General features: G+C 48.3%; 8 protein-coding genes across 8 annotated transcripts; 5 read left to right on the top strand and 3 right to left on the bottom strand.

The window, feature by feature from the left end:
• Window positions 1–754: 754 nt before the first annotated feature.
• Window positions 755–2,530, bottom strand: BT62DRAFT_1073096 (uncharacterized protein; the record flags this gene model as incomplete). Its single annotated transcript, XM_043178916.1, has 8 exons — window positions 2,265–2,530; window positions 1,906–2,046; window positions 1,718–1,872; window positions 1,645–1,657; window positions 1,382–1,596; window positions 959–1,325; window positions 883–900; window positions 755–847 (listed from the first exon to the last, which is right to left on the bottom strand). Exons 1-8 carry the CDS (start codon window positions 2,361–2,363, stop codon window positions 755–757), a joined length of 1,101 nt encoding a protein of 366 aa, XP_043043164.1. The 5' UTR covers window positions 2,364–2,530.
• Window positions 2,531–3,323: 793 nt separating this feature from the next.
• BT62DRAFT_928388 (carbon-nitrogen hydrolase) lies at window positions 3,324–4,932 on the top strand. The gene is made up of 8 exons (XM_043185493.1): window positions 3,324–3,470; window positions 3,525–3,631; window positions 3,701–3,939; window positions 3,995–4,034; window positions 4,084–4,157; window positions 4,210–4,467; window positions 4,522–4,649; window positions 4,700–4,932. Exons 1-8 carry the CDS (start codon window positions 3,400–3,402, stop codon window positions 4,845–4,847), a joined length of 1,065 nt encoding a protein of 354 aa, XP_043043163.1. The 5' UTR covers window positions 3,324–3,399; the 3' UTR covers window positions 4,848–4,932.
• A 34-nt stretch (window positions 4,933–4,966) lies between these two features.
• On the top strand, window positions 4,967–6,455 carry BT62DRAFT_599539 (uncharacterized protein). The gene is made up of 2 exons (XM_043181554.1): window positions 4,967–6,160; window positions 6,208–6,455. Exons 1-2 carry the CDS (start codon window positions 5,203–5,205, stop codon window positions 6,210–6,212), a joined length of 963 nt encoding a protein of 320 aa, XP_043043162.1. The 5' UTR covers window positions 4,967–5,202; the 3' UTR covers window positions 6,213–6,455.
• A 4,281-nt stretch (window positions 6,456–10,736) lies between these two features.
• Window positions 10,737–12,384, bottom strand: BT62DRAFT_1073093 (uncharacterized protein; the record flags this gene model as incomplete). The annotated part of the gene is made up of 12 exons (XM_043178915.1): window positions 12,207–12,384; window positions 12,119–12,157; window positions 11,979–12,054; window positions 11,890–11,924; window positions 11,767–11,838; window positions 11,641–11,708; window positions 11,529–11,581; window positions 11,330–11,472; window positions 11,207–11,279; window positions 11,114–11,151; window positions 10,991–11,056; window positions 10,737–10,964 (listed from the first exon to the last, which is right to left on the bottom strand). The coding sequence occupies exons 1-12, from the start codon at window positions 12,312–12,314 to the stop codon at window positions 10,737–10,739; spliced, it is 999 nt and encodes a 332-aa protein (XP_043043161.1). The 5' UTR covers window positions 12,315–12,384.
• A 530-nt stretch (window positions 12,385–12,914) lies between these two features.
• On the bottom strand, window positions 12,915–14,587 carry BT62DRAFT_599465 (Fcf1-domain-containing protein). Its single transcript, XM_043181553.1, has 7 exons — window positions 14,172–14,587; window positions 14,055–14,122; window positions 13,940–14,005; window positions 13,739–13,887; window positions 13,620–13,692; window positions 13,300–13,569; window positions 12,915–13,231 (listed from the first exon to the last, which is right to left on the bottom strand). The coding sequence occupies exons 1-6, from the start codon at window positions 14,172–14,174 to the stop codon at window positions 13,344–13,346; spliced, it is 585 nt and encodes a 194-aa protein (XP_043043160.1). The 5' UTR covers window positions 14,175–14,587; the 3' UTR covers window positions 12,915–13,231; window positions 13,300–13,343.
• Window positions 14,378–15,763, top strand: BT62DRAFT_599606 (uncharacterized protein). The gene is made up of 4 exons (XM_043181555.1): window positions 14,378–14,689; window positions 14,742–14,916; window positions 14,966–15,572; window positions 15,629–15,763. Exons 1-4 carry the CDS (start codon window positions 14,580–14,582, stop codon window positions 15,640–15,642), a joined length of 906 nt encoding a protein of 301 aa, XP_043043159.1. The 5' UTR covers window positions 14,378–14,579; the 3' UTR covers window positions 15,643–15,763.
• Window positions 15,764–16,448, top strand: BT62DRAFT_599607 (uncharacterized protein). The gene is made up of 5 exons (XM_043181556.1): window positions 15,764–15,997; window positions 16,049–16,079; window positions 16,139–16,175; window positions 16,224–16,282; window positions 16,339–16,448. The coding sequence occupies exons 1-5, from the start codon at window positions 15,885–15,887 to the stop codon at window positions 16,363–16,365; spliced, it is 267 nt and encodes an 88-aa protein (XP_043043158.1). The 5' UTR covers window positions 15,764–15,884; the 3' UTR covers window positions 16,366–16,448.
• Window positions 16,449–17,359: 911 nt separating this feature from the next.
• BT62DRAFT_886411 (phenylalanine ammonia-lyase) lies at window positions 17,360–19,892 on the top strand (the record flags this gene model as incomplete). The annotated part of the gene is made up of 8 exons (XM_043182877.1): window positions 17,360–17,478; window positions 17,533–18,026; window positions 18,082–18,422; window positions 18,474–18,675; window positions 18,730–19,057; window positions 19,108–19,199; window positions 19,252–19,787; window positions 19,842–19,892. 8 exons carry the CDS (start codon window positions 17,360–17,362, stop codon window positions 19,890–19,892), a joined length of 2,163 nt encoding a protein of 720 aa, XP_043043157.1.
• Between the last annotated feature and the right edge of the window lie 367 nt (window positions 19,893–20,259).

The following is a 20,259-nucleotide window of genomic DNA, read 5'->3' as shown; positions in this document are numbered from 1 at the left end:
CCGATGGCTAAATAACACGAATCTGCATAGGTGTGAAGGAGTAGGAGCAAAGACTAACTTGAGATAAGGACTTGCATCATTACGACGCTGAATACAAGTCGGTTCATCAAGACATTCCAAAGATGCTGGAGGTAGAAAAAAACCTGCTATCGTGCCTTAAATTATGGTCCTACACATAAGTGCCCAGTTTCCACCTTTCTGACATAAACATACATCAACTAGTATTTGTGGATTCATGAGCTCAACCAAAAGATGGAAGTAGCTGCCAGTGGGACAAGAGGCACCAACGGGGCCAACAGGACTGAGACGGAGACAAAGAAGAGCTGTTTAAGGAGCCGTAAAACCCACCGCGCCAGCAGAAATAGGAACAAGGTGGCCAGGTTGGCGCTATACAATCAAAGATGCATGGAATATTTTACAGCAGCTCAAACTCACTAGGACAGTGCATACTGAGTCCACTCCCAAATGTCACGAGGAGTATGGCCAAATACACTATTCCGAAGAAAATGAGCCTCATGCCTGATTATAGGGATTGACTCTACCGGCGAATCTTGAACGAAATCCACAAGAAATTTAGGGCTTGGGCCAAATCAAATATCAAGACAGTGAAATACCGAAGACTGAAAAGAAAATATCAGTCAACGTATCAATTCGCGCACGCCAGAAGAGGAAACGCACAAAAAGGGTTGAAGCCAGGATGACGATTAATATAGGTCTCTTTAATCTGTTGGGAAGTACTTTGTGAATTTCTGAATCAGCGGGAGGATATCTGGTTCGATATCCACATAGTGTACACATTTTGGAAAATCTCTTTCACGCTAGCATGCTCTTCAATGAGAGCCGCAACCTGGGAGACCGAGTCGGATAGACCCATATACTTACAAAAGCTCGCATCACATACTGAAAGCGACACCAATCAAGGCGAATATAATTAACTAGTCGGTCGCTTAGCTCTGACCCTACTGTTCTTGAGATGCTTGACCAAAATTGCTCCCAATTCCCGCACGGTCTGATTATGATACTTAGTCGACTCTGGATGAAATCCGACTTGTCGACTGATGTGCACTGCGTTTGTGGAGTAGGGCATACTGACGGTATTTAGGATAGCATTTATTCCGCCATCCGACCGAAATTTTTCGGGGACGTGTGTGATGCTTAGGGAGCGCGCGTAGAAGGAATTCGTGTACTCAGGGTGAACGGAACCACTCCTTGCGAGGCCGTAACATGTCACACCAATAGATGTACACCAGTACGATGACAAGCACTGCGAAGAGATAACTAAAAGCGACGGCGGCATAGAGGCTGTTGTCTTGCATGTCACGACGCTGAAGATATCAGTCTGTTTGTTCACCTTATTACTGCGACTATACATCATGTTGACTAGGATGAACACTCCAGCACGTTAAGATGCACTCCGCTATAGAGGGTATGCAGGAGACTGAGGAATTGAAGGAAGGAGACACCATCGAGACCGATCTTTTCAATAAGTTCCGGCTCTTTGGTATGGATGAGAGGAGGGATCCGGTCAAAGAAGGGGTCTGATATGCAAAGGGGTTTATCTTCGACATGATACCAGACTTTCAGCTGACATATAAGCTGAAAGATACGGCAGTTATTCAATGCATGCAGTCAAGGCAGTCGCACCTTGTACTTAGACCTATAACATTGATTGTAATTTTTTCTAGCGATCGACTGGGTTATTAAAAAAAAATCTTACCGATGCGGGATGAGAAACTGCAACTCGAAAGCGGCCAGCGTTAGATTCCTTTCAGCTCCGGCAGCTTGTCCCAGAGGGTCGACATCGATACCGAGCACGGCGAGTCGACGGAACCCCCCGTCTACGAGCACAGGTACAGGGCAAATGCACGACGACTATTTTTTTCATCAATCCTGAGAGTTTGGCACAGGATTGACATAGAGTCCGTTAGGGGGTACCCGCGAACAAAGGGCGCTGAAAGCTGGTAGACATTGGAAGGACGCAGGAAAACGACGATGTTCATGCAAGCAGTGCTCAGCTTCAAAGATACGGACGTCTAGCTGTTTTCGCTAGAAAGTGGGGAAGACGAGGGTCTACAACATAGTCATGGGTGCATCGCAGCGTTCTTGACATACAGATCCTCTTGTGTGGTCCTTGTACCTGCTGCTGTACATTCCAGTGTTGATTCGACACTACCAGTATGATACCATGATGCGAGGGTCCATACGTGGTTCATTAGAGCCAAGTTAGTGGTCTATGCCCAGCGACGTCGCGTGTGTCATGGTACAAAAGCGCGCTTTCGTATGGAAGGCGTAATGAAGAGGAGCAGAGCGCTGTCGAACATAGTGAACTTTATCAGACATATGAAGTATACCCAATTGAACATGAAAAGCGCTTCGGTCTTGGGGGTTAAACAGGACGGAAATACCGTAACAAGATGGTCCAGCGCGTTGACATTTTCTGTCGGAATGACAGTTAAAAGTCGGAGGAATTAGGATCGTCGTTCACATGTGTCAGATATCTGCGGGGTGACCCGATGGTCGCCAATGATGGCAAGAAAATGTAGCGGACGCAATGTGCCCAAAACATGTTTTCAAAGCAAAGAAAAATTTTTGTTTGAATGCGCGGCGGAGTCTCGCCGGACCGCACCGGGGTTCACGATCACGTGCTGTAATCGCTAGTCAGTTGAGTCTGGATTGGCCAAGAATGCTTCTGCGTTCGCGGTTATGTAACAGGGGGAAGATTGATCATGATTCCATTGACTGCTATTACCTGTAAAGTGCTAACTCCTACAGCCATTTGCATACAGGTTGACAGTCTATGGTGGTTTGGAAATGAGAAAAGAAGCAGAATTCGCCATACACCGAGGTTTTGGGACTTACAAAGCGTCTCCGAGATCCCCGATTAAATCACGTAAACTTCTCTCCAAGTCCGCAAAGCGCTACGTCACTCGGGTGCGTCCGCCGCGAAGGAGAGTGATGGACATTGTACGATGTCCCCACCGGAGTTAACATTTCAACGATGCCTTGTTTTATTTCTCTAGTTGAAATGGACCTGCCCGATATTTTGGAGCAAGTTTCTTGTCCTGAATTAAGTATCAACTATGGCAGAGTATTGGCATTATTCAGAACGATAGACATACTTTCAAGCAAAGAGGGCTACTTTGTTATATTAGTCACCGGTCTCACTCTGGACCGGCTTAAGAAAATAACGAACACCGTTCTGACAACGACATTACTGCTAACAATGAGCCATTGGTATCGAAGTAGCGGGTGAGTTAGGAATGCAATCTTGTAGAAGGTTATGTAACTCACACGTACGGGCCCGAACTATATGCGATTCCTGGACAATATAAAAGCAAACCGCCTCCGAGAACACGAGTTCCCAACATCCTCCTATATACTGCCAGTATAACACTTAAAATGCCGATCGCTCTCAACCCCTCTGACGCTGACACAACCAAATTTAAGGCTGCTGCAGTTCAGGCTGAACCGTAAGCCCATCGTCTTGGCCTTATACTTAGTCTGACTACCACTTCATGACACAGCGTATGGCTTGACCTCAAAGGAGGCGTCGAAAAGACCATAAGGATCATCCGTGAGGCCGCCGCTGAAGGGGCAAAGATTATCGGTTTTCCTGAAGTCTTCATTCCAGGTAAGGATGTTCACACAGTCGGAAGCCGAATGATGTCGTAGTACTAATGCACGCAATGACTCGCTTTAGGCTATCCTTGGACGCCATGGGCAAACAATTTCGCCGTTACTCAGGTCGTCTTGAAAGAATACCAAGCGAACTCCATGGCACTTCACTCGAAGGAAATGGACCAAATTCGGGATGCGATCAGAGAAGCAGGTGTAAACGTGGTCCTTGGTTTTTCTGAACGTGATGGCGGCTCCCTTTATATCGCGCAAGTTACTATCACAGCGGACGGTAATATTGCCAACCATCGTCGGAAAATCAAGGTATGCAAAGTCACCATTGTATGGTAGTCACGCAGTTGATCATTGTTTCAATTAGCCCACACACTACGAGAAAACCGTCTTCGGAGACGGAAGCGGTAAGCGGTTCGATTGCAAACTAAAGAAAACTGGCTGACCGTTTCAAAGCCCAGTCAATCTATAACGTAGTCCAGACTCCATACGGAAGGTTGGGTTCTTTGAATTGTTGGGAGCACATCCAGGTCTGTATTCTGGTTGCCTGTTCCATAATTCCTGCTTACCGCATGGATGCAGCCATGGTTGAAGACCGTTTTTTATTCTCAGCATCCACAGATTTTCGTGGGTGGGTGGTGGCCCGCATTTGAGCCACATACAGGTGGATCGCCCTACATAGTTAGTGGAGAGGCGTCTAGCCGGATGAGCCAACTTGTGTCCATGGAGGGCGGCCTTTTTGGGATCGTTTGCTGTCAAGTAGTCAGCGAAGCAGGTGCGGAAAAGATGAAGTTGCTTGGATACCCTTGGTTCACCTTTCCCGGAGGTGGATTCTCTGTGGTAAGCATCTGGACTTTGGTGGGGCGATATATTTAATGGTAACGAGCCTTGAAGATATACGGGCCCGACGGGTCTGCATTAACAGAGCCTGTAGACCCGGGAAAAGAGGTTATCGTATACGCCAATATCTCCCTCGACAAGATTGATGAAGTCAAACTCGTCGCAGATATCATGGGGAATTAGTGAGTATCAGACATTCAAAGTCAATTGCATTCATCTGAGGCACTTCTAGCTCTCGTTTTGACTTATTCCATACTGAGATTCACGGAAAGAATTGGCTGCCTATTACGTATGGCGACGAGGAAGAAGAAGCGGCGTCGAAAGACCAACGAGCAGACATTGATAATGAAGGACATAGTCACAAGCATGAATCCTTCTAGCAAGTACTGGCAGACCTAAAGTAGCTAGGTTGTTCAGATGTATAAGATTATGCCCAGAATTACCAAACACGACTTACTTCCCCACTCTCAGCATTGAACATTGAAGCTTGAATATTTGAATATACATTGAAGCTCGAAGCAACACATCGCACAGTTGCCGAAGGCCTTTGCCGGTTATGGTAGTGTGGCAAAAGTTCCAAGACAAGTAATGAATTGAAGCTCAGATAGAAGCCGTCGAAGGCCGTCCGGTCGGACTTTGATTCTTGCTTCCTGACAATCGCGACCTCGTCCCTTGGCGAGGGTCTCTCAGCGCATTCATTGGTGGTGACGCGACACACTTCGATATCGCACCACCATGACCACCCCACGCGCCACATGGTCTATGGGGCATCCATCTTCCGCCACTTCCCTGACCTCGACCACCACCAGGACCAAACCTGCCCCAATCTACAATCCGTACGACAAATTCACGAAACCTCAATTTGACGCGTGGATTGACGACCTCACTGGCACTCTCCGTCGGGCATTAGGTCATATTGATGACACTGCTCGTGAGGAATCGCCGGTTGGGTTAGATGAATCTTCTATGGGTCAGATTGACGCTGAACAGGCCAGCGAGAGCGAGGATATTGACGGAGAGGTTGAGGACTCCTTTGCAGAGCTCAAGGCGCGACGTGCTAGTAGGAAGGGTAAAGGCCGTGATCCGCGAGAAGGTCCAGGGCTTTTTTCTGGTCGCGGGAATGGTAGCTATGAAGAACCTATTGACCTTGCCTCGGATTCGGAAGATGAAGAGGCACAGGTAGAGGATCTAGCACGGGTAATTGATGATACTGATGAAGGCAGCGAATGGGAAGAACGGGATGATCATAAACAGAGTGAGCAGGACGCAGAGGATGTCGAGGCAGAGGCAGAGGCGGAGGTCGAGTATGAAAGAGAAGGGGATTACGAAGAAGTGGAGTCTGCTTTGGGAGAAGAAGACGAGGTCTATGATGAACACGAAGAAGAGGAGCAGTCGGACCTGTGGAGGTCAGATCAGTCTTACTCTCCGCCAGTACAGTATGAAGTGCTCGACGGGGATGATGAAGACTACGTCGAGAAATCGGATGAACCAGAAGTAATTGAGCTTCTTTCTGACGAGGAGGTTAGTATTGGTGGGAGTTCATTACCTGCTCAAGCCGAGAGCGAGGAGGATTCCGATACGGACGTCCATGAGGAAGATCAAGATCAGGATGTACATGAAGATGCGGCCGCTTCTCCAGAAATCTATGACGTTGACGATGACGACGACGAACAACCATTGTATGATGATACAGGTATGCCCTTTTGTTGCGAGCATACGTATCTTTTGATTAACAGACAGTCTAGCATTTCCTCCGACTGCATTGGACCATCCTTTCCAGCACGAAAACATTGAAATCGTCGATCCTTGGGTCCGACCCCAAATTTATGCGGATGATCTCTACAAGGGTGGGGATCATCTCCCAAACCCCGGGACCCATCCCAGTCCTCATAAACTCGGAGATGCTGACGACAGCACTTCTATTACTCCACAGCATGAGATGGATGAACACATGGCAGTGTTCGAAGCATCTCGTGACGAGTTTCCAGAAGCTGCCAGTCATTTGCGCTTTCAGTTAATAGACGCGTCTTACATTCAGTACGATCCCGACACCATCGACGTCGATTCTAACAACGCAGAGGAGCCCAATGTCCATCCCGATGACGCGAAAGCCATCTCACCGGACTCAAACGCGGACGTGTCCTACTGTCATGCTGATGAGCGACACCCTGACACTACTACCGATAGTAATCACGCCATAGCGCCTAGCATTAATCCCGAGGAACCCAGCAATGATAATGTACAGGACCCATCATTGTCTACTGGAGACATACATGGTCAGGGAGACGAAAGTATTATCTGTGCAGTTTCACTTGAACTTGCTACGTCGGAGAAACAACTCGAAGAACCCTCCATTGTCCCGCTTGTCAATCAACCGGAGGGAATTGTAGTTGATTTATATGAGAATTTGAAGACGGAGACGGATGGGTTGATTGTTGAAGTGTCAGGGCAGCCTCTATCTGGTCCAGTTCTTTATGATGGAGGTGAGAGCAAGTTTTGTTAGAATCTACTTTTCCTAATTGTTATAGATGTTGGAAATATTCAAGATTTCCTGGATGTGCCTATGAATCCAGAAGTGGTCCCTCAAGAAGGTCACGTATATCTTTGTTCTTTTTTATGTATTTGCTTAATCCCAAAATTTAGACCGTGAATCTGAGCCGCCTCGTCCATTTATTGAGTCTGACTTAGATCCAGAGGTATCGACCGTCGCTGAACTGGAGACACCCCAGCATCTCGACCCAGACATTGCATGCGTAGCAGGGTTAACACACCATCAACCCTTTGAATTGGAGCTCTCACTTGCTGAAGGTCAGTCTTTGCCTCAGCATGTGACCACAGACATCGTTCCTGCTGCAGGATTGAAAGAACTCCACCAGGACGATCGCGACGGCGAAGAGCCTGTATTTCTCCCAACACCCCCGGCTGATGAGCACACCATCACTCCAGAGGCTATTTCTTTGGCGCAAAGTCAAGTAGATGGTGTATTGGATGATACAGGCGCAGCTGATGCTTTGGAGCAGCAGGAAACAAAGGATGAGCTCTCCTTTGTTCCAGATGCCGTGGGCCATGACACAATGGACACACATGATGAGAATCTAAAGTCCTTAGGCTTCGACAACCCCGTCGTCGTTTCTGAACCTGCGGTAAGGCATATCGATACAGTTGCAGACACTGCTGTGGAGCCGAATGATGATTACGGCGGAGAAGTAGTTGCGCCCAGAGCTGCAGATTTTTTGGATCACGTAGGATCCCCATCGCCGTCTGCTCCGTGCAAGGTTAATGAGTGTCATGTCCTCCAGGAAGTTATTGCCACCGACGATGACAATCATCCAACTGTCGTTCCACATTCACTGGCTGATGGCGCCCAGGATCTCGTCGAGGATGACCCAACAATCCTCGTGGATTACACACCTGCGACCTTAAACGTGGACACCGATAAAGTTCCAGTGGCTGAGGAAAGCCCTATCCCTACCACGGGTGAAAGATGTACAGTCTCTGTCAATGATGGTCCAGCAGATGCCATTGGCGATAAATCAACTGCTTTGGGTTATGGAAATCTGACACCTCCCTTTACAGACGGCTTTGATTTACCTTCGGAGGTTGCTTTCGGTGATAGCTCAGAGGTTCCTGTCAACGATAACTCAGACGTTAGGGTCGATGACAGCTCATCACTATCGATCTACAAGAGCACAGCCTTGGTCGACGATGGTGCCGCAGTTACAGACGAACAAGAGCCTTCCAGCTCATCAGGTCGGTTGGATACTATTGAAACAGGCCCTCTTGATGCCTTGGTTTCAACTGATGAGGCTCACACAGTGGATGCCGACATGATTGTCGAAGTTTTGCCTCAGTCACCTCATGACATCGAAGTTGTCGATGCAAAAATCCCCACCGATCCATTGTTCACCGTTTCTCTTCCGGATATTGCATCTTCGCCTCCTGCCACTTCAGGATCGCCGGCGCCAGCAGATCCCCATACACCCCCATTGCCACCACAGACTCAAACTGGTGTTTCTCCGTTATTTACTCCACGCACGTATATAAAGCGTCGCCCGCCAGGTCTTATGACGACACCTCCCTCATCCGAAGGAGACACCTCTGACGATGTGCGGAGTCCATCTCAGCACGATGGGGAAGAGAATCAGCGTGGTCAGGATTCTAAGCCGGAGATTGTTTGTGATCAATCGGAAGACCAGATCATAATGGATTCTCAGGACGCACTAACCGAAATGAATCCGTCTGCCTCGATACGTTCTCCCGGGCTTCCAAGGGAGTCATTGACGCGCACATTACACGTCGCTCCCACCGTGAGCGCCAGAGCAGTGTCTGTTCTCCAACCAGATCCGTATCCTTACAGTTTGTCTACACCCGGTGTCGCTCAGTATCTAAGCAAATCCGGTTCAGATGAAGTGTCTGAAGATGAAAACGACCTGTCAAACACCTCCTCTTCGTCTAATGATAGAGAACTGGAGTCGAGTAATCAGGACTTCTCAGAACAAAGCATTTCGGATTCTTCCTTGGGCGGACATGTACAATCTGAAAAGCCCAGCATCTCAACGAACATTCACATTTTCAAGGATGGCATACCGGGCCCGCAACCTAGCAATTTTTCCGATAATCCTGACTTGACTGGTCCACTAAGCACGATTGAAGACTTGACCGTGATCGAGAGGTACATTTGTCTTCGTTTTACTGTTCTAAAGTGTTTGCTCATAGATTTCCAGTTCGCTAAAGAAAATAAATGGTGTTTCGTCTATCACCCCTCCACCGATACCTCAAATGGCATTCAAAACTGATATACGCTCTGCCGAATATCACAGCCAAGAGACTTCGAATCCAGAATCTCCTTCCGTCGACGGCAATGATCCGCAAGGGTCTACGTCAACTAAGAGGAAACGCACATCATCAGGTCCTAAACGTCTATCTCATACGTTAAGCAGCAAAAGGAAGGGTAAACAGAAAGAAGACCCAAACGGATCTCCAGCTCCTTCAGATGCGACAAGTCCAGGAGGTTTGGCTGCGAAGTTGTTGACATATTCAAGGAAAAGCAGTGTATCTAGGGCCTCATCTTCCACGCCTAGCGAAGTTTCAATCTCTACTTCCCAAGTACCTCCAACACCTACCAAGCCGGCTAACGGGCCTCGTCATCCTCCCATTCACTATCCCCCGGCCTTGTTGCATGGCCATTCTAGCCAGCCTCGCTCGCTTCGTCATCAGCATCATCTTCCGACTGCTGGAACTTCTCGCGCTTCCTCGACTTCTTCTCTTGATCGACCGCATTACTATAGCTCACCCGTGACACGATCCAATTGTCGTTATCGTCGTATCAGCCTTCCTAAAGTAGACAACGGACCTCGCATATCGTTCCTTGTCCCAGGTTGTTCTTTGGGAGATGCTGAACTCATGGAAGACGAAGAAATCGTGGATCATGGAGACGCCACGACCGAAGAAAGTCGTAGAGTTGTTCCAGACATCGAGAACCTGGATTTCAGTCCTTATCTAATCGGGGTTTTGCGTCAGTTAGTAGGTGTAGACCTGCTGCGTGAACAGGAAGTCTACTATCTTTGCGCAGTGGGCGAGGATCCTCGGCTTGTTCAAAAAAGAAAGGCAGACCGGTTTACTCTTAACCAGATAGGGGAATCTAGCAATTCCCCTCGTCCTCCGAGCGAGTCGGTCCGCTCCCCGGCGTCTTCAATACGGCCCCCGGCGTCTGCCGCCTCAGGCATCTCAACAACACCGCCAAGGGCTGTTGTGAAGAAGGAAGATGATTTATACGAATCCTCTATTTCCTTCTCCACGATCGAGTCACAAACTGAAGTACCCACTCCAAGTCCCGCTAAACGCCAAAAAAGGTCTGTCAATACCCCGCCAGCTTCCGCCAGCACATCTCGTACGAGGATGAAAAGCGCGACGAAGCGTTCATCGAAACCAATTGCGTATATTTCTGCGCCTGTGGTGCCAGTGCCTGAAGAGGAGTTTTCAGACCTGTCGGGAAGTGAACTGCCGTTTGACCATCGTCTAAAGGCTAGGCGAGTAAAGAGCTTAAAGAGAACTCGGACTGACGTGCGAGTGGACGAGGAAGAGAGCAGGCGTTTCAAGAGGTTGAAGGCTCGCCTGAGCGACACTCATTAGCGATTATATCGACAACTCTTTGGACACCCTTGCATGCATCTGTACTGTATTTTAGTGTACTTTACACATGATCTTACTTCACGGTCATAAGTAAATAGTAGATCATGTTCATAGCTCTTGTAGTCTCGCCAACGCAATTATATCTTGGCCGTCTTTTTCTTCGGCTTCTCCTCTTCGCCATCGCTGTCATCTCGTTTCCTTGTCTCAGCCATTTTCTTCTTGAGCTCCACTTTTCTCTCCTCCTCTTCCTTCCTGCCCTCCTCGTCGTCAGAGGCAAAAGGATCATCATTTTGCTTCTTCTTGAGTTTGAGCTTAGACTTAGGTTTGGGCTTGGGCTTTTCGTTGAAATATGCATCGCGTAACTCCTACTTCACGGTAAGTTTTGCGATACGATCAAGAACGTCATGGCACCTCCCTTGATCTCCGTATCCTTTATCAACGACGTGGTTTTCCAAATCTACGCGCCAATAAGTTAATGGTAACGAAAAATGGGGGGAGGAAGTAGTGAATTCACCGTAGAAGAGATTCCGGAAGGGTGCTTGCGATCAATACCTGAAGGAAGTCAGACTGTCGGCATTGGGATTCAACGGAGCGAAAGGATAGGTACTTGGGTTAGTGTATAGATCTGTCTTGACACCACTAAGGTTTAACCCATGATGTCGCAGCAGGATTTTCATAACCTATTGTGTCTTGTGTGAGATATAAGGTTAACGAGGATGGGCTCCCAGACCTCTATGACTGCATCTTTATCATATACATTAGGCATGTAGATGCAAAGGACATGCTGATAGTTGGGCTTTTCGTCAGGTGGACACGTCGCCACTTTGGTGCAAAATGCCATGGTTGTCGAAAGAGGACCGTCTACGAGGGACTCTGTACATATTGACGTTAGCGTATACAGAAGGTGTGAAGCTTTGCGATAAACGGACTGGCGACGCTCGACCATATCGAATCAACTTTTTCGGACGACGCAAACACAAGCCTAGGAAATCGAAAACATGAAACAGGATGCACTTCAAGTTGGTCAATCATGGTCCCTACCATTTGCCGCAAGTGTATCCATGTTTGAGTGCTATGTCTTTCAATTTCTCGGCGGCTTCTGCTTGAATCTAGACGGGCGGGCAAATTTCACCCCGCCAAGACATAAAAGACTGGAGAAAGACTTACCTGCTCCCAGACTTCTTTCTTGCTCTTAGCTCCTGTTTTCTTGTTGGAACGAACGGGTATCGACGCGTCGTTCTTCAAATTCAAAACGTGAGTAACCCAGATGTTCTCAATGTCAGTATTTACCTGGATGCTTTGGACCCTCTCAGTAGCTTCGTTCACTGAAATCTAAGCATCAGTATGGACATATAACTGACCGGATGATGTACACGCACATATAACGACTGCTTCAGCGATTGCAGCGGTTTCAGCTTCCTCAGTGCTATCTGTTGAGGCCTCACGGGCGTGGACCTATAACCACTGCATAGTGCAATATTTCAGCAGTTCATCAATCTCTGCATCCATTCACGCTTACCGGCTTCGTGCCGTCGTCTCGAACCATCGAGGGTCGATGCTGTGGCGCGTTCAGGAACCTTATTGGACGCGTTTTTTTAGTTTCAAACCTTTGCTAGGAATTGGTCTAGGCTGATTTCGGGCTCTAAAGGTTTGGACCAGGCGTAAGGATTCTTCAAGGGCATAGAATCTTCTTGTCTAAGCTCGGTGGAAGCCATGGTGGATTTCTTGAAAGGAGGCTAAGATTTGTGGGAACTCAGCGCGTGTCATGATGTGGGCCACGCGACGACTTATTCACGCATGACCCTTGAATATTTGGATTTTCCAATTGCTCTGAATACATCTTAAAACTCAGCGCAGAGAGCCGAATTTTCCAAGCTAAACGCGCCACATTTTCCATTAGACAAGACTGTGATAAGCACAACAACACGGACGTTCTTCTCAATGATGGTCGCATTACGCGATATTTCTTAGCCCGCCAGCCACATCGTTATTAATCTCATTTATAGATTCCCGAATGAGCAGGCCTAGTCTGTTTTCAGAGGGGAAAGTGCGAAATAGGTAGGTTGTCCTGGTACGAAACTACCCCCCCAAATTAAGATTCGCCGGATAGTCATCCACCGTGGGGCCACGTAGACGTGTGGCGCACCAACAGAGTCACTCGAGTTATTGTATTCGAGCGTTAAAAACCCTAGTTGCGGATAGTTGTGATCGTCAATATCAATTTTGATACATGTACACCAAATAGTCGGTACGAAAGTGACTATCGGGCTAAAGCAGGACACTGCGGAGAAATGTCGCTGCCGGCCAACCCTGGCTGCTTGGTGTGGCGTTCGAATGCCGAGTTGGGTATAGCCACGGCGCCCGGGAGGATGAATCTAGGACCGTCACGATGCAGAGTTGGAATGAGGCTGATGGATGGAAGGCTGGCGTTGAAGCGAAACTAATGAGGACAGAATATTGCTAGTTACGACATCAAACGGAGATCGGGATCCACCAAATGCTTCCCTGCTTATGTTTTTTTGGGGAGTTCCGGTCGGCTCCATTTTGCTGTGGGAACGTCAGTCAACTGTCTGGCAGGGCGCCGGAACACGTTGTAGTGAATGAGACCGAAATGGAAACATCTAATAGTACGCTGCGTGATAGAAAACCTTACGAGTGAGTAAGCAAAACTTTACGGACGGAGCAGCAGACATGACGCACATTTAATGATACAATACAATAAGGACAAAATAGATGGTACCCGGTCAAGTCGGTGCACCCTGGTCGGGTAAGCGCTCGATGGCGTACTTCCTCCGAACGATGTACATCAGTGGGATGCCTGGTATTTGACGAATGCGTCGCCGAAGTTCGCGATCGCATGTCGCTACGATGTAGCATTTGTGGGAAGAAACTCTTTGAACGAGGCAATCGTCTGCATAGGTTCCGGGGTGTGTACAGCGCAGACGCTCGAATCGGGGATCTCGAGCGACGCTTTATCGACGTGAGAATGTAAGGTGTTATTGACAGCTGAGGGGACGTACCGAAGAGCGACACGGTACTTGTGTCCCAGTTTCTCGAGTTCGGCCATAACGCAGTCTGTGACACAAGGTATACCTGGATGCGATGAGCAGATGTTGGTGTGAGAAGAGCTAGGACTTACATTTGGCATACAGACAGTCCATCATCCCACTAACGAGTTCGAGCTTATTTTGGAGAGAGAAATTGATGAAATTGGTATCTATGAGGACACGATAAGGAGGGACTAGCGCCGTGTTATGGGCCAGGAACAAGGACGAGGCAACAGGTGCACTATTCATCATTTGTTAGGATCAGTAATGTAGCGGGACCGAGACAGACGTACACCCGTCGAACGGCTTTTGCCTTGGTCTCTTCTTCCTTTTTCTGCAGTTTCGCCTGATTTTCTTTTCTAGAGAATATGTGAAATGCGGGGAAGAGCGTCGGTGTTCCGGACTCACAAGCGAATGTCCTTGGGACTGATCATGCGTTTTACAGCTGCGAATTTCCGCGTTTTCTTTGCTTTTCCCTGTGAAGATTGAGTGAGCGGATGAAACGAAGGCAGCAAGGATGCTTACCATGGTGGTGGGTGAAAATTAAAAGGAACGACAGTCACGTGGGTTTACGCCACTATCTTTCCGTTTGGCACATGCTCGCTGTTGATTGATCAACTCATTCCGAAAAGATTGGAGTGTTTTCGAAGATGGTCGTGGCGACACTGTATTAATTCTGTCCCTGCACGGCTTTGTGATATCCGAGCGACACGTTGCGAGGTGATAAGGAGGAAGCTGAGCGCTGGCCTGCTGGTTTTGCTGGTTTTGCTGGTTTTCTGCCTTGGGAAGGGACAGAGGAGGGACGGAAGGATATCGGGTCGTGGCGCTTGGTACCGTCTGTGGATATAACACTTTGTGGCGCGGCGCCACGGACGGCGCTTCACATAATTCCAAAACAAAACAACCGCAAACGACGTATATGATCAACCCACGATGCTCTCTCAGGGCTCCCAGGCTCATCACCCCTCCATGTCTATTCCACCATCAGCTACCGTCGACGATGCCATCGTCGTCGTCAGCAGCCCCGCCAGCGGTGATGTGGGGTGCGTCCCGTACCCTTTCTCACGCCTTTAATTCTCATTTGACGTCCTACAGCACTTGGAGCCCATGGCCAACTCATCCTGTCGATCCCAGCATCGTACCTACAGTCCCCTCGTCGCCAACCAGCCCTGCCATGAATCTCGTCTGGTACAATACAGACAAGGAATCCATCCCGAAGCTCATGCCTACCAAGATGTATGTCACCGAACCCATGAACATCAGGAAGAAGGTCTGTGCCTTGTCTTCGGCTCCGCTACCGGCTTTTAACGCGTCTGCAGGATGAAATTCTTGCTGACATACCTCCTTTTCGCTACTATCCTCCTTCTCCACCTCCCTCTGAGCCGCGGGCAAGCTCCGAGGGATCCAATCCTCTCCGGCCAGAGGACTCGCCTGACTTGTCATCATTCTCTTCCATGCACGCTGAGACCGGTGATGCGGACACTGAATCCGACTCTGATAAAGGAGAACCACGTTCTCCCGATCACGAGGAGGAGGACACTAGCAGTGACGACCATGACAACCCAAAGACTCCGTCGGACGCTCCCCGACACCAAGCCATCTTCTATGGCAGACAGGAATCTGCAGACTTATTGCAAAGTGTCACAAATGATACAGACTCTATTTGTGTCTCTTCCGTCCGTGCACCCCGTATCATAACTCCGGCTGGCCCTTCGAAACTGCGCGACACTGAACCGCAGGTTACGATACAGGTTCACAAACCAACAAACAGTCGTTCACCAAAATCTTCACCGTCACCTACGACCATTCGATCGGGTTCATCCCGTCGTGCCGCTACCCGTGCGCGTATCGCTACAAAGAAGGTGCAGCAACTGGAGTCGGAGGATGACACCGATGACGACAGTGAATATGAACAGGAATACACAGGTGACAAGCATCCTGTCGTCCAAACCATGGATGAACTTCCCTCCGACGATGAGCAGCAGGTCGACGATGAGTACGATGAACTGGATGACGATGCCGCGCCCAAGAAGCGGAAGATTAAATCTACTAGTAAAGCTTCAAAAAAGCGAAAAGCTACTGAACGGTTCAGGTGCACCATACCGGGGTGCACCAAGACGTTTACGAGGAAAAATGACGTTACTCGTCATATTCGTGCTTCAGGTGCACATCCCGACTACCAGGAGCAGTCCGACAACGTAAAGTGTAAAATTTGCGGCATCGATCTTTCTCGCTCTGATGCTCGTATACGCCACGAACGTACAGATGCCTGCGGGAAACGCAATGTACAACGATCGCGGGACAAGAAGACTCGAACTGCTACCACCTGACATGCCAACATTCGTTTTAAGGTACGCATGATACGCTTGACTGTTTTCCTCCCGCTCATGGCCCTTCGTCAGCCGATCGAGTAACCATCTAAATGCTGTCCTCGTATTACTTTGCTTTTTATACGTGTATCTTTTATCTCATCATTTTCTGTCTTTCTGTAGCATTGTATATCTTACATCTATCTGGGCTATGTGATTTGTTCGTTTTTTAACATTTACATTTACATTCTTATCTTAAATGGGATAGACTTGTTTCCTAGTTTGCACTCCCAATACAACGTTCCTATGGCATGCGGTATTAACCAGGTAAATGCTTTCCTTCCCATTGGTTTGGGCGCGTCAGCTGATGGCTGTCCATATAGGTGCCTTCATTTAGATACCTAGCCTAACAAACGGTGGATACATTTGCCGAAGTGGGGCTTCCGTTTTATACGGGCGGCCCCCGGTCGGTCATTCTAAAATATCAGAACGCATTTAACAATCCTATCATATCGCTTCACCAGATAACCCATCTTTTTGTCAAGTTATATCCCCCTTCAAAACTCGACATTCAAGATGTTTCGCAGTCTTTCCGACACTCGTACATCATTGTCAAGAATGGAGAATGACAGCAGTCAAGTTCATTTCACAATGTGCTGTGCAGCCTCGGCCCTTGAAGATGTTTGTTCATGTACTTGTTTGTGCCTTCAAGGAGGATCAGGACAAATTGGCCATTTTTGCTGCGTCAAGGCCCTCGAAGCTCGGAGGCGGGAACGGGATCTGCTAAGTACATGAGTCACAAGTCAGTAAGGTATTTTCGATCAACTTGACGAAGCTGTGCAACAATCTACGGGCCCTGCGTTCCGGGAGTACACGATTATAAACTCATGGCACGGCGACTTGACTGGAAATTTTCTCGGTGTCCTTCGGTATGTGTTTATTGGTCCAAAAAGCGCTTCCCTCAATCTTCCACCTCAGTCAGCAATAGGCTTCCTTGAATTCAGCTTCTACACTCCAGTCATTTTGGTCCCGCGGTGGATGATGACTTTGCCGTTATCGGTTGAAACCAGTGATGAAACTGATGATCTACAGTACGTATCTTCCGGGGCAGGAACCGAATGCTATGATAATTCATAACCGGAGGTTAGATGACGGACCAGTCTTGAAGCGGTGATCGAATCATTATCTATCGCTGGACCCGTATTTAAAGGACGTGCTGGCGATGACTTGCAACCATCTTCTCACCAACTGTCCAGCTCTTCACCTTCGGCATAGACTTACCCTTACCTCACTATCTAATTTTACTTATCTTAATTCGCTATGGCTATTCTCTCCGAAACTCGCACGGCTCCCCGACGCCTGTCTTCTGCTCCTCCTCCCGGGCTGCTTGACCGTAAAGTTGTCATGCTCAACATCACACCCGTGAACACCATTGCAGAAGGCTCAATCCTTGCTTCCCCGTTGCCCGCCATCACTTTGTTTTCAAAATTCGTCCAATCCTTCAAAGAGCTCGAATCTTACAAGTGAGTGCATTAAAAATCCTCTTATTCTTAACCAGTTCTCATATCGTCACTCAGGAACGGAAAGTCAGTTACTATCGACGGACAGACATTATCTATTGCTGCTATCACCGCAGCATCACGCTATCAGGCCTCCGCGCAACTGACCCAGTCTGCTGAGGTCAAAAAGCGCGTCGAGAAGAGCCGTACTGCCATTGCAGACAAGGTTGACAACGGGATTAGCATTTATGGTGTCTCTACCGGCTTTGGTGGCAGCGCTGACACGCGTACAAACCTCCCTCTGGTTCTAGGGCACAGTCTCCTGCAGATGCAGCACAGTGGTGTCCTGCCGTCTTCGACGAAACCCCTGGACGCGCTTCCTCTTCTTGATCCCATGGGTTCAACCACGATGCCTGAGTCCTGGGTCCGTGGAGCGATCCTGATACGAATGAACTCTCTCATCCGTGGACATTCTGGTGTCCGATGGGAACTCATCGAAAAGATGAAGCAGCTTCTCGACTACAATATCACTCCTGTTGTTCCTCTTCGCGGGAGTATATCTGCATCCGGAGGTATGTACTCCGATGGAAACCCGCGTTTTTTCATAATTGACCCCTTTTGTTGTAGACCTCTCGCCACTTTCTTATATCGCCGGTGCCCTCGTTGGGAACCCGTCAATCCGCGTGTTCGATGGCCCGGCTGCATTTGGATCTCGTACTATTACTCCATCCATCGACGCACTCAGGTCACATAACATCGACCCCTTGCCGCTTGCTTCGAAAGAACCATTGGGCATCTTGAACGGGACCGCTTTTTCCGCCTCCGTTGCCTCGTTGGCTCTCAACGATGCGTTGCATCTCACTTTACTCGCGCAGGTTTGCACGGCCATGGGTGTGGAGGCTCTCGCCGGGACCCGAGCATCGTTTGACCCTTTCATTCACGCTGTTGCACGTCCTCATCCTGGACAGGTATGCTATAAATCACTCTTAAATGTATCAGGGAATTGATATATATCTTAGGTGGAGTCTGCTAAGATCATTTGGGATCTGTTGGAAGGCAGCCAGTTCGCAATGACACACGAAGAGGAGGTGACCATCAAGGAAGACGAGGGTACTCTCCGACAGGACCGCTATCCTCTGCGAACTGCTCCCCAGTTCATCGGTCCCCAGGTTGAAGATCTACTGGCGTCAATCGAAACAATAACCCGGGAATGTAATTCGAGTACGTAGGATTTATTATTGCCCGCCTCTATTTTTAAAACATCATTTTCTTCAGCCACTGATAATCCCTTGTCTGACGGAGAGACAGGCATCATCCACAATGGCGGAAACTTCCAGGCCATGGCTGTCACTAATGCGATGGAGAAGACGCGTCTCAGCCTTCATCATCTCGGCAAGATACTCTTTGCACAATGTGCAGAGCTCATAGATCCTTCGATGAATCGTGGTTTGCCACCTTCCTTGGCTGCTACGGACCCATCTCTAGACTATCATGCCAAGGGAATTGATATCGCTACAGCCGCATATGTCGCAGAGCTCGGCTACCTTGCAAACCCCGTTTCAACACATATCCAGTCTGCAGAAATGCATAACCAAGCTGTGAAGTAAGTCCTCCTTTCTCTCCTGAAACATGGCGTTCTAACTTGGAATTTAGCTCGCTTGCTCTGATATCTGGCCGTGCTACTATCAACTCACTTGAGGTACTATCAATTTTAATGTCGTCGTATATATATGTTATCTGTCAAGGTACGCATTCCATCCATCCGATTTTCAATCGCGTTTTGATGCATTGGAACAGCTCTGGATTTGAGGGTCCTACGAGAGGAGCTGATAGATGGGATATCAAGCATCGTTAAGGAGGAGCTCGTTGATTTATTTGCCCCTATTCTATCTCACCCCGACCTTACCTCCGTTACATCCAAAGTACGGAAGACCCTGATCGACGCGCTCGATCGTACAACGACGATGGATGCCACTGAACGGATGAACAAAGTTGCCGCGTCGAGTACTACAGTGCTCGTTGACTTCTTCACGTCATGCACCTTCATTTCTGGTTCAGCTGCCGGATCAGCGCTAACATCCATTCCTTTATTCCGTTCGCGTGTTTCATCAAGGTCGGCGGCGCTCTTGGACCAACTTCGTCGCGCGTATCTCTCAGGCGAGCGAGGTGCTGCTCCAGCAAGTACGCATTTAAAGAAGACGCGTCCTTTGTACGAGTTCGTCCGTATAACTCTTGGCATCCGGATGCATGGATCTGAAAATTACCACCGTTTTGTTAACGGACACGGTACAGACGAAGTGACAGTTGGACAGAATGTCTCTTTGATTCACGAGGTGAGTTTCTTCTAAGCTCTAATCAGCGAACTAGGATGATAAGATCGCTTCTAGGCTATCCGGGATGGGAAATTGCAATCACTCGTCGTGGGCATGCTGTCCTGAACTTACGTAGTTTAAATGTTACATCACATAATCGTATTGTATATTTATTTCATCTTGGAGAGCTGCGACAGTAGAGTACTTAGAAGAGTACATAGTTCCTAATAAAAATAATCAGCAAGATTCCAAAACGCATTGATCTTGATAGGTTCCAGAGAGCTCCAAGTTTGGGATATTACTATAAGCCTTCGATCTTGTGCTCCAAAATCCAGATGAAAAGTAAATAGTGATTACTTGTAGTACGACTTCTTGGAGACTTGGCAGCTAAGAATGTCAAGGAAAAGACTTTGACATCGAGCAGACGTAAATGAAATTATTTTTCAAGCGTAGTAATAATGAACGATGACTACCAAAAACAGAATGATATGTA

Source organism: Guyanagaster necrorhizus, assembly GCF_019112545.1.
Source record: "Guyanagaster necrorhizus MCA 3950 unplaced genomic scaffold BT62scaffold_5, whole genome shotgun sequence".
Lineage (NCBI taxonomy): Eukaryota > Fungi > Basidiomycota > Agaricomycetes > Agaricales > Physalacriaceae > Guyanagaster > Guyanagaster necrorhizus.
This window is presented reverse-complemented; position numbering and strand designations above follow the sequence as displayed.